At 34.4% G+C, this 13,402-nt stretch overlaps 1 protein-coding gene across 1 annotated transcript in view; it reads right to left on the bottom strand.

Moving 5' to 3' along the window:
* The window catches only part of ENPEP (glutamyl aminopeptidase), a 93,848-nt gene that overhangs the window by 47,396 nt on the left and 33,050 nt on the right, over positions 1-13,402 (bottom strand). Inside the window, exons 4-8 of the mRNA XM_033106457.1 lie at positions 9,849-9,969; positions 7,120-7,274; positions 6,578-6,691; positions 3,744-3,878; positions 927-992 (exon numbers count right to left, since the gene is read on the bottom strand). Of these exons, the coding sequence (XP_032962348.1) occupies positions 927-992; positions 3,744-3,878; positions 6,578-6,691; positions 7,120-7,274; positions 9,849-9,969 (591 nt within the window). The remainder of the gene's footprint in view (positions 1-926; positions 993-3,743; positions 3,879-6,577; positions 6,692-7,119; positions 7,275-9,848; positions 9,970-13,402) is intronic.

Raw genomic sequence — 13,402 nt, 5'->3', positions numbered from 1 at the left:
CAAAAGGTAAAACAGAAGCATCTACTGGGTAGATCTACTGGGAGTAATAAGCTTAAGTGGGATTTGAGAAGTTCTTTAGAAAGTTTGTCATTTCTGCTTCCAAAAGGAAGCAGGCCTTCTTTATTCACTGAATCCATCATAATAGGAATGATTATATTAACCATTTTCAAATTCACTAATAAAGTCTTTTATGAACTGTAAGGGAAGACTTTAATAAATAGATTTAAATTTTTATATCATGTTGCTATGGACTGAGTTGTCTTCCCCAGAAATTCGTACATTGAAACCCTAATCCTCAATGTGATGGCATTTGGAGATGAAGCCTTTGGGAGGTGTTTAGGTTTAGATGAGGTCATGAGGGTGAGATCAGTATCTTTATAAAAAGAGATACAGGATATTCTCTCTCTCTCTCTCTCTCTCTCTCTCTCTCTCTCTCTCTCTCTCTCTCTCTCTCTCTCTCTCTCCCCCCCGCCTCCCTGCCATGTGAGGACATAGTGAGAAGACAGTCACCTACAAACCAGGATGACAGCCCTGACTAAAATCTAAATCTGTCGGCACCTTCATTTTCAACTCCTCAGCCTCCAGAACTGGGAGAAAATGTGTTTGTTGGTTAAGCCATCCACTCTGTGGTATTTTGTTATGGCAGCCCCAACAGATTAGTGAACATGTAAAGGTTATAAAAAATAATGAAGTAACCTATTTAAAATTCTCCATTGAAACTTCTGCCAAATGGTAATTACTGTTAAAATGTAGGCACTTAACCAGATATAAAATCACTTTTTAATGTTTTGCTATGTTATCTATCTCTGAGTAAGGAAAGTAAAAGTCAAAAGGGAATTAGTTGTCTTTAATCACGTATCTTAACATTTGTAGGCTACATATATGTGTAGTTTACTTTTAATACCATTAAAAGTAATAAATCATACCTGACATCCTTTTTGAAATTTCTCTGGTGTCATCCAGTCTTCAAGCATTCTCAGAATGGAAGCTCCCTAGATGGAAAAAAAATGACAAATTGAACTAATATAGGATATGTAAGGTACAAATACCACTATTGTAACTACCCTGTTTCCCCAAAAATAAGACCTAGATGGACAATCAGCTCTAATGTGTCTTTTGGACCAAAAATTAATATAAGACCCAATATTATATTGTATTGTATTATATTATATTATATTATATTATATTATATTATACTATATTATACTATATTATACTATATTATATTATATTACAATATATTATATTACAATATATTATATTATATTATATTATATTATATTATATTATATTATATTATATTATATTATATTATATACCCAGTAAAATAAAATCGGGTCTTATATTAATTTTTGCTCCAAAAGATGCAGTAGAGCTGATGGTCCAGCTAGGTCTTATTTTCGGGGAAACACAGTAGTATTTCATGATCATATTTGTGAGGTTTCTTGAAGATAATTCTGCTAAATTACATGCTTATAGCTCTATAATTTGAGGATAAAAATATCACTTGGTACCCCCCCACCCCGTATCTATGCTTCTAAAATAACTTAAAGGTAAAAGAGAAGTTGATGAAATGGCTAGCATTTCAGTGACTCGAGGTTCAAGTAATTATTGCACTTCACCAAATGAACCAGCAGATGGGGCTTTCCTAATGAAAGAGAAGCAAGGAAAGCTTTTGAAAAATCATGTTCTTTTATGAATAAGGAAGGTAGTTTTTGGATAAAATTTTGGCTACTTGTTTTGTACATTTCAACACTTGAAAAAAAGTTAAATTTAACAGAGGGAAGTAGATATTTGAGATAATTATCTTGTCAAATAGTTTAATATAGATATATAATTTAGGTATAAAATTCTCTTCATTACTAACAATTGTCACCTCGATAAATAATAATAAAAAAATCCTCTTCATAAATGGTTTATGTCAATGTCAACTGTAATTGAAAAAAATAAAATGAAATATTTCTGTAAAACCAAGTGGTTTATATCATTGGGCTTCCTTTAGTCTGAAGAATCTGATCAATGCCTCTGTTCTCTACATTCTTTTTACATGTTATAAGATTAGTACTAAAATTTCTTATTAGTAGAATTTTAAATCAATTTTCAAGTAAATGACCAGAAAAAAACATTTAAGTTAGTAATTTTTACTATATTTTTTTAAGTACTATAAGTTCTTTTTGTGACTCGTAGAAGGATTAGAAACATTTATGTATTTCTACCCTAATATCTTACCTCTATGGAGCATCTAGGATTCAGGAAAAAAAAAAACTGATTCAATAAATATAAACTCTCTGTGAGTTACTGAAATATACTCTGGATTAAAAAGTTTCATTTTAATAGAAAGATTAAAAAGAATCATTGACAATGTGAAAGAAAAATAAATAAAAGAAGCCTGGAAAAATTGCATGGTAATAATATGAAAGGAAAAGACAAAAAATATGATGCTATGAATTTCAAATATTAATATACAGAAGTATTTTTTTCACTCAAGCCAATTTTATCTAGTATTCACTTTAACAATTATAATATTTTGTCTTATATAACTTTATGTATCACCCAGAATAACAAATATATTAGTTTGAAGTGACATTTGAGCAGCTTAACATAGTGGGTAAACTCTGAGAGGCTGAGGTAGAAAATGACAAAATTATGTCACATACAGGTATGAATACGTTTAGAGGAGAAGCTATAGCAGATGTAGGAGAAAATGGGTAACATAGAACTTCGGGCACTATAGATTTTCAGTAACTTCATAAAATTATAATGGATAACATGCTTCATTTACAACATGCTAACTAACAAACTCATCTTTAAATATTATCTAAAAATGAATAAAAATAATTCCTTTAGGGGCCGGCCCAGTGGCTCAGGCAGTTAGAGCTCCATGCTCCTGACTCCGAAGGCTGCCGGTTCGATTCCCACATGGGCCAATGGGCTCTCAACCACAAGGTTGCCGGTTCAACTCCTCGAGTCCCGCAAGGGATGGTGGGCAGCACCCCCTGCAACTAAAATTGAACACGGCACCTTGAGCTGAGCTGCCGCTGAGCTCCCGGATGGCTCAGTTGGTTGGAGCGCATCCTCTCAACCACAAAGTTGCCGGTTCGACTCCCGCAAGGGATGGTGGGCTGTGCCCCCTGCAACTAGAAATGGCAACTGGACATGCAGCTGAGCTGTGCACCCTCCACAACTAAGACTAAAAGGACAACAACTTGACTTGGAAAAAAGGCCTGGAAGTACACACTGTTCACCAGTCAAGTCCTGTTCCCCCTCCCCACTAAAATCTTTAAAAAAAAAAAAAAGTAATTCCTTTAAACCGAGTTGGATTCAAATACTTATTAGAAGCTCTAAAGGATTCTACTAGACAAAGTGTCCTCATACATGTATGGCATTTCTCGTTGACCACATGGGCACAAAAAGACTTACTGTCTTTTAAAAAAAATCAAATAAAACCATTTAAAATTTGACGCTTAAAGTTTAAATGTCCAATAATCAGAATAAGAGGTGTTATAAACAAAAGTAGAAACAGAAATTTAAAAAAATATGATTCAAAACCCTGAGACAATGATCAGCACTGGTCATTGCCACTGAAGACTATAAGCTATTGAATATTCAGCTCTCAGAACAAGTTCTACGCCATTTCCCAAAGCCCATTAGCATAGTCTAACCGTCTTACCATTTTTAGACATTTACTAAAAGAAAAGCCACTAAACAGGAAGATGTGTGAAGCAATGCCCTATTTTCCCCACCTTGCTATAGGATATTCCATCAAAAACAGATGTTATTTCATCAGGAGTTGTCACAGTGACAACAATTGGGTGTGAAGACATCAAACTATCATCCTCTTGTACAGGAAGTACATCTTCAAGCAACATGTGGTCCCGCTGAAATGACAGAATTAATCAAAGAAATATATCACTTCCTTTATATGGTTCATATTTCAAAATATCATGTATATGATACAAATTGGGGGAAAATAAATATAAGTGACTCAAATCACTTAAAACAAGCATTCGGTGTTAAAATTAATCATATTTTACATTAGTTGGTCTATACTGATTCTATTTCCTTCTCCTATTTATAACTCCTTTGATGTTGCCTCTATATTACAGCTCAAGAAAACATAACTATCTGTGACTTCTGTTTCTGCTACTTCTGTGTGACTTTCAGACATATGCCAAAATTTTCAGGCCCTATTTCCTTAGCTGTGCAATGGAAATGATGATTATTACTTCACAGATTTGTTCTGAAAATTAAGTGAGGAAGCATGTTCCTTTGCCAAAAGTTGGTATTCAGAGTTTTGCTTTGTTTTGTTTTTTGGAATTTTTTTGATCAACTAATCATTAGAATTTGGATGATTCATAATTAATTGAAGAAAACATTAACTTTTGCTCTAGTTCTAATTAATAATTATCTTCTCATTCCGGCCCTAGGTTTTCCCAGCAAAATAGAGTGATTGAGTGGTCTAGCCCTATAGTCAGACTTCCTTGGTTCAAAGCTCAGTTTTTCCATTTTCTCGACAGGTAAGTTTAAATCGTTCCCTCACTTGTTAAATAAGGGTAATGATGACATCTGCTTTTTAATGATGACATCTGTGCCAATTCATTGAGCGAATGAATGCATGGTAAACAGTAAGCATAGTACCTGGCAGAGAGTGAAAACTTAACACAGCGGCCATTGTTATTTTGAGTCTTAATCAATTAGATTCTGAAGAGTCCAACTCTGTTAAATCTCTATTAATAAAAAGGTCTTTATTGGTCTTACTTAATTCAAAATCTTAGTTTACATTTTCCAATGTTGTGATTTCCTTTTATAATAAACAAGGTACTATTGTCAAGTGATGACTGCCAATCAAGGTAATTTTGACTTAGACTTTAATTTCTGTCCCTCTAAAACATTTAGATAAGTGGATAGGATCCTGTTCTCGGTGTCAGGAAATTTGACTCTAGTCTTAGTTGTGCTATCAATTGTCTGTGTGACAATGGAAATTTATATTACCTCCCTGGGCATCAGATTTTCACCTGTGAAATGAGGGTCCACTATTGTGATACTTACCAAGCTCACTTAAAAAGCATCTTTATTTATCTGTCCCCTCCACCTACAAGACCCCCTAAATTGGGAATTCCCCAATTTAGTAAAATTTTTTATTCAGTTTTGGATTTTGTATAGTGTTCACTGAGTGAAGCATGAATGAATGAAGGAAGAATGAATGAATTGAATCATGTGATTAAGTTTCATTTAAGAACTGCATACTAAATTCTTCTGGAATTTAATTGGTGTTTTTGAAACACTGAATTTGTAATGTTAAAATATTATATATTACATGTAATGTAACAATATTAGAATGTTACAATTTCTTATAATATCTTGATATAAGAAGGGCACCATGTTACTTTATAGAAAATAAAAGGCAAAAATTTTTTTCATTTATGTAACTTAATTTCAATAAATTATGAAATCAACCATTTTCAGCGTAGAGAAGTAGTTCCCAACTAGGGGAAATTTTGTCCCACAAGAGAATATCTGGAAATATGGGGGGACATTTTTGATTTCACAACTGAAATGGGAGGCTTACTATCATCTAGTAGACAGGCCCAGAATTCTGCTAAATATTCTACAATACTCAGTACAACATACCACAGCAAAGAATTATCTGGCCCAAAATGTCAATAGTTCCATGGTTAAAAACCCTGATGTAGATTAAATATGTAAAGAAACAATTGTTTCAAATTAACTTTTTCATTTTTTAAAGTAGGTTGTAGAAACTGCAAGAGCTTCAAGCTTTTAACATTGTCTTTTTATTCTGTCCAGTAGAGGGCAGTAGTCTATATAGTACACAGTCTTCTGTTAATTCTCTACTTTCACACATCTACACACTTATATTTTCATGTTTATAAACAGATAAGAACACTATATAAATATAAATAAAAGCAAATCTAGCTTTTTGGAAAAAAATACCTGTAGCGTTCATACAAATTCCTGTTCCAGGCTCCTCGGGGACACATGGTATAATAATAATTACATGTACATTAGGGAGATTTTAAGTTTACAAGATAGAAAACGATGTTCTTGTTTCATAGAGGAGAGAACTGACTCAGAGAGGATATGTAACTTGCTCAAGGTCACATTCCCTGTAAAGCATCTCAGAAATGATTCGTCCAGAATTTGAACTTGAGTCTAAGTTTATGCTCTCATCTCTTTACCACACTATTTCAGCAACCCGTGTAAGCTAAATTATTTACAAAATTAGGTTTAGGCATTTTTCAAAGGGTTAGTGCCACAGATACTTTCTTGAATACAGAGTTGGCATTATCTAAGCAAACTTTTTTTTGTTTTTCCTCCCTTGACACTTGTTCTTGAGTGATTCTATCAAGGATATCTTCAGATCCTAGTGGTCAGTTACCCTATAGGGCCTGGCCATAGGCTGGAAGCAAGGTACAGGTCAGTGGAGCCAGCTAGATCCTCCTCATTCTCACATGGAATTCCCAGTTCACCACTTTACTTGGCCTCAAATTCAAGGTCATAGTCCAAAGGCTTTAATTTGCTTTGCATAAGATTTGGAGCTTATGTATTTAATACTCACCATTTGCCATTCTTGTTCTGCATGGTTTACTCCCAGGAACTCAAAAAAGGAAGCAAATCCTTCATTTAACCATAAGTCTTCCCACCAATCCATGGTCACAGTATTTCCAAACCACTGAAATTATAAGCAATAAAGTGATAGTTAGTTAGGGAGGCCTAAAAAATTTCAATATGTTCATTTGTTCATGCAAATTTTGTCACTTGACATCGAAGTGGCAGGCATTCTACTTAGCATTGATTTCCTGCTTTATTTTTCATGGTTTTAAAATAATCTTAAATTCTCCTCAGTTTCTTGCCTTTATTTAGGAGTCACTGGGAATATTTAAAGTTATAGGAAGACTTTCTGTGTGTCTAGTAAAGGCAAAACGATGTATCTTAAAAGTTTCTTTGTGGTAAAAATGTTTATTAGCACTAAGAAAGACTTTCAAGCAGGATTTTCTGAGTTGGCTATTTTTTTATTTGCTAAATTAGAATCTATTTCAGTTATTCCTGTGGCATAAGCCACTTTTTAAAATGAGCTAATCTGATGCTAAAATTTTGTACCTGATGCACAAGTTCATGGGCAACCACACTGGCCACCCTCTGCTGATTTGATGAGGCTGATTCCTGGGGGTCATAAAGCAAGTTCGTTTCTCTGTACGTGATGAGTCCCCAGTTCTCCATAGCCCCAGTGCCAAAGTCTGGAATAGCAATTTTATCTATGAAAAAAGAAAGAGTCCAGTGAGAAATACATTCTTTCCATTTGTTCATAACATTTCTTACCAAATTAAGTTCTTTGGATGAATGTTTTTTAAAAAGTCTAAAAATAATTACTTAGAGGGAAAAACAATAATCTATTTGTGCAAACTTTTTAGTCTTAATGCACTCAAAATTTCCATGGACCTTTTCCTGTTAGCTCCAGATATCAATGTGTCTTATTTTTTAATGGCAATTATACTAATTACACATTTTTACTAATGGCAATGTTCTTTTCAAGTCCTATATAAGTTTATGTCTTTTGTTCCTCTCTGTACGTCATTTTTAAAAGATTTTTAAAAAATAATTTTCACTTAGGTAACACAGAACATATGTTTCGGAGATAAGCTATCAGGAATTAAGAGAATGAAGTTTTCAAATGAGCACTTAGAAGCACAGAGCTTCCAAGAGCACAGAAATATATTTCTATCCAATGTTACAGAGTATTAGAGAATATAAATTCTACTTTTTCTCTAATTCTATACAATTTGAGGTCAACCTGATTCCCTGCTAAGTGAGTAGCTTACCACCCACTTGTATGTGTTAAATTAGTTAGATCAACATGGAATTGACTATATTTTCTCTAAATTTCCTTTCAGGTCTAAAATGCTGGATTCTTTCGTGACTTTCTATTACTTATTTTTGCTGGGGCCTATAATCTTAGACATATTCTCTGACAGGAAGAGACAGTACTGATCAGTTCTATGTTAAATTTCAAAACAGAAAATATTCAGCTTGATTACTGGACAGAATAGAGCTTCTCCAGTTAATGAACTATAATAAGAATATAATTTCTTTATTATTACATAGAATTTAAATGAGGCACATAAGTTAAAATAAAGTAAATTTTCATTTAATATACAAGAAAAGGCCCTTTCTTTCTGGTTAAAATGAAGATTTTTAAAGTTTATATAAAGAGTGAAAGTGGATATATCTTAAATGGAGGTCAAGGTCATAGCAGTAGTTTCCTTTTTGTGTTATCTTCATTCATAGGTTTGATTATTTGTCATAAGAATACCTCTTAAAAGGTAGAGAAGTATTTCCCATAAGGGCTAACTTTTTCCATAATGTTATAGAGCATAATTTGCATCTAGTCTTTGAAAAAGAAGGAATTTTTTGTAACCTAGTTTCTCTGCTGACTGCTGACATGATTGATTCCAGTGCACTTAATTTTGGGGGGTAAAATAAATGCAGAAGTCATTTCTAAGGAAAGTTTAAGAAGGAGTTAATTCTCAAAGGCTTTAAATGCATATAGAAATATGATAAAGAAAAAGAAGGAGGAGGAAGAGGAAGAGGACAATGAGGAAGAGAAGTAGTTGTAGTGGTAGTAGTAGCTGTAGTAGTAGTTTTAGCAGTAGAAGTTGTAGTAGAAGTTGTAGTAGTGGTGGTGGTTGTAGTTGTTATAATAGCAGTACTAGTTGTTGTAGTAGTACTAGTTGTAGGAGTAGTAGCAGTAGTGATGGTAGTACCAGTAGTAGTAGTAGGGAGGGAGAAAGAAAGCGAGGAGAATAGAGAAATCAATTTGTGAGATTTCCACTTCCCAGGTATCATGGGTGGTACAAGTAAGATAAAGAGAAAAAATACTTTTAATTTGATGTGGTTAATATTTTATTAAAAATTATTCTGATTTTGATGAAAAGTTGTTTCTCTTCCTGTCTCCTCTAATAGTTGTTAAGTAATCAAAAAAAAAAAATTGGAGCTGCTGCCATTGAAGAGAAAATGGGGCATCTACAAACTTGCTTAGAGCCACAGCCATTTCACGTAGAGAATTTGGCATTCCAGTTGCTTCACATTGAGAATTTATCAAAATAAGGGTAGAAATAGAAATAGAGAAGTCGATTTTTGGTTGGTTGGTTTTCTGTTGCTTTCATTTCATCACTACAGTTATTGATGTGGGTGTCCCATTTAAAGTCTTTGCTAATACCACTCAAGCATACTAATAAAGCATTTCTGTTATTGGTAGAAGTGTCATATCCATACCATTTTGATTATAGCCCTATTTTTAATTTAAAAAATAAAACTCTCTCCCCCCCCACCCCATATCAGGAAAATAAATATGGAAGGAGCACCAGCGTTTCATTTTAACTGCTGGAGAATCTGGAATTAGTCTTGTACAACAATGGAAAGACTGGAGGCACATGGGACTCTGACAGCATCATTTATTCCTATTATATCCAAACTCATTGATGATAAGGAGGCAACTAAGCTCTTGGGGTAGGTACTGATTTTGAAATCAACTGATCTAGGTTTCTATTTCTGGCTACTTCATTATCAACATCTGCAATTTTGTGCACATACAATCGTTATTTGGAAATAAAAGACTATATATTTATCATATAAGAATGTAGACATTATTCTCGGAAGAATCCAGAATGAAGCTTTCAACATCTAATAAATATTAGATACATATTGCAGGCATACAATAAAAAGACTTAGAGATGAGTATTAACCAAGGATGATAAAGCTGGAGATAGTGGGTTAACTTAGGTGAAAGCAAAGGCAATATTTAAAATAAGAAAATAAAAAATTATTCTCACCTAATTTAGGAAGAGCATAATTCATAGCAAAGTATTCTTCAAAATAATCAAACACAATTTTAGTTATGTTTGCAGCATATTCAGCTGTGTGCTTTTGTTCTGGCTGGACATATATAGTGAGCTATTAAACAAAAACATAAAAATTATTCTTCATTTGATAAAACACAAGAAGTATGATACACGAAATAATGGAAAGAATGTGGGCTTTCGCTTTCAGTTTTTCATGGTCTTGGACAAATCACTTCACATCTCTGAGACTTATGTGTAAAGGAAAATAATACTGCATAACTCGCTGAGTGATTTCAATGACGAGAAATAATGTAAGACACAATGATTGGCATATTGTTCAATATATTTTAAAAATGTTATTGTCTTTTTAATATCTATGTATGAATCTATCTATCATCTATCTATCATATATGTATAATTTGTCTTTGAGGAAATCAATCGTGATTTTTCTCATCTGAAGAGCCCTTGGATACATGTTTTCCATTTGTGCTATCCATTGCTACTCAAATTATCCTTTTGATATTTTAACTTTTTTATTCCCAGAGTCTAAAATACAATGATTCAAAATTTTCCTGAGGGCGAGGAGTGGGGGTGGGACATTGGATAAGCTACATAAATTCTATAAGTATCTAAGATATTATTTTGTGCCCTATCACATTAGTTATAAATCAAACCAAGTATAGCTTTTCTTTACCAGTTCTAAGCATGTATGAAACTAAATAGCCAACACAATATTAAAAGAGGAAAAACAAAGTTGGAGGACTGATACTACCTGATTTCAAGACTTACTATAATGCTCCAGTGATAAAGACAGTGAGGTATTATCAAAAGAATACATATGAGGTATGACAATTAAGTTCACGAACTCTTCCTAGAAAAACTGCTACATACTTCATTGCTGAATATCACTATGGTCACCTTTGAAGTACTCCCCTTGGGAAGCTATGCACTCACACCAGCACCTAGTCCACCCTTCAAAGCAATTTTGGAACTCTTTTTCTGGAATGGCCATCAGAGCTCTTGTCATATTACCCTTGATGTCCTGAATGTCATCAAAATGTCTTAATTTCAATATTTCCTTTATCTTCGGATAAAAAAAGAAGTCATTGGGGGCCAGATCAGACGAGTAGGGAAGGTGTCCCAATACAGTTATTTGATTACTGGCTCAAAACTCCTTCACAGACAGTGCATTGTCATGATGCAAGAGCCATGAATTGTTGGTGAAAAGTTCAGGTCATCTAATTTTTTCATGCAGCCTTTTCAGCACATCCATGTAGTAAACTTGGTTACCTGTTTGTCCAGTTAGTACAAATTCATAATGAATAATCCCTCTGATGTCAAAAAAGGTTAGCAACATTGTTGCAACAAGTTCGCGAACTTAAGTGTCAGACCTTGTACACAGATAAATACAACACAATAAAGAGTCCAGAAACAGAACTACATAAATAAAGTCAACTGATCTTTGACAAAGGAGCAAAGGCAATGCAATGGAATAAGATGGTCTTTTTAAAATGATGTTGAAACGACTGAATATCCCCTTACAAAACTAACTAACTAACTAAATAAATAAATGTAAACACAGACCCTATACTTTTCAAAAAAACTAACTCAAAATAGATCATAGACATAACTGTAAAATGTGTAATAATAAAATTCCTAGAAAATAATAGGACAAAACCTAGACAACCCTGGATGTGGAGATGACCTCTTAGATACAACACCAAAGGCAAGATCCATGAAAGAAATAATTGATAATCTGACTTCATTAAAAATGTCTGCTCTGTGAAAGACAATGTCAGGAGAATGAGAAAAGAAAATATTTTCAAAAGACACATCTGATAAAGGTATGTTATCCAAAATATACAAAGAACCCTTAAAATTCAACAAGCAGAAAACAAATAACCTGATTAAAAAATGAGCTAAAGACCTTAACAGATACCTCGCCAAAAAAGATATACAGATGGCAAATAAATATATGAAAAGATGCTCTTTCCTGCCTAACTGATCAGCATGTAATACGGCTGAACCTAGTGATTGGGTCAGAAACCTCAGGGCAAAGACTGAATACGGAAGTGTGATAGCTATGGTCTAGCAGCTCGCACTGCCAGGCAGGAAACCAAGTCACAGAGCCTGGTTGCCTTCCCCCACCCTCCCAGAGCTTGCCTCCTGCACCCTCCCAGGGCTAGCAGCAGCCCCAGAAGAAACTGTAACAGTGAGTGGGTTAAAGAGCAGAACTGGAGAGACAATCCCTGAGTGGCAGATGCACACTGCAGCTAATCCCAGTGATGAGGATGGAGATATAGGGGTGAGGCAGCTGTGATCTGGCATTCACCAGTGTTCAGAAGAGAACAAAGACACAAACACACCACCAGCAGCCTCTCCTAGCTCACTCCACCCCCACCTTTTGGAGCTGTTCCCAGTGCAGGCACTCAGGGCTGCTAAGGCAAACAGCTCTGCTGGCTGCAGGAGCACCACTGGTATTTCAGTGGCTCAGAACCCCATTGCCCACCACATTCTCCCACAGGGGTGGTACCCTGAGACCAAGGCAATTTGGTCACACAGGAGATGCCCACCTTCCCAGGAACTGGAGCAGAGCAAGAAAAATTAGAAAGCTCTAGCACTATCTTCTGAAAAACAAAAGAAACACCTCTTCATATCAACCTGCTGTAGAATTCATTTCTGTAGATGCCTAGGAAGAGAAATAATTCATCAATCATCATGAACAACCAAGATAACAAGGCAGCTCAGAAAGAAAATGAAAAGTTGCCAGAAAATAAACTTAAAGACATGGAAATATATGACTTAAATGACAGAGAACTCAAGATTGCAGTTGTGAAAAAACTCAATGAGATGAGAAAACTTGAATAGGCAGTGTAAAGAACCCAGAAATAAAATCAACAAACAAAATAAATACTTTGCCAAAGAGATTGATAATTTTAAAAAGAACCAAATAGAAATTCTGGAGCTGAAGAACTCAATAAAAGAGATGAAGAATGAAATAGTAAACTTAAGAAATAGAGCTGACCAGATGGAGGAAAGAATTAATGATATCGAAGACAGAAATATGGAAATGATGCAGATGAAAGAAGAAAGAGACTTGAGAGTTACAAGAAATAAAAGGACTCTACAAGAACTATCTGACTCTATCAGAAAGAGCAATATAAGAATAATGGGTATACCAGAAGGAGAAGAAAGGGAAAAGGGCACAGGAAAGCCTATTCAAAGAAATAGTTGACAAGAACTTCCCAAACCTGTGGAAAGTACTGGGTCCTTGAATCCAAGAAGCAAGCAGAACACCTAATAATCTCAATCCTAAAAGGCTATCTCTAAGGCACATTATATTGAAGCTGTCAAAACTTAATGACAAAGAAAGAATTCTCAAGGCACCCAGGGAAAAAAAGAGTAACCTACAAAGGATCACCCATTAGATTATCATCAGATTTTTCAGCCAAAACTTTACAAGCTAGGAGGGAGTGGAATCAAATATTCAAACTATTGAAAGAGAGAAATTATCAGCCAAAAATAATATATCCAGCAAAGTTATA

The sequence above is a fragment of the Rhinolophus ferrumequinum genome, chromosome 5 (assembly GCF_004115265.2).
Source record: "Rhinolophus ferrumequinum isolate MPI-CBG mRhiFer1 chromosome 5, mRhiFer1_v1.p, whole genome shotgun sequence".
NCBI lineage: Eukaryota > Metazoa > Chordata > Mammalia > Chiroptera > Rhinolophidae > Rhinolophus > Rhinolophus ferrumequinum.
The sequence above is the reverse complement of the archived record's forward strand: the minus strand, read 5'-3'. Positions and strand labels throughout refer to the sequence as shown.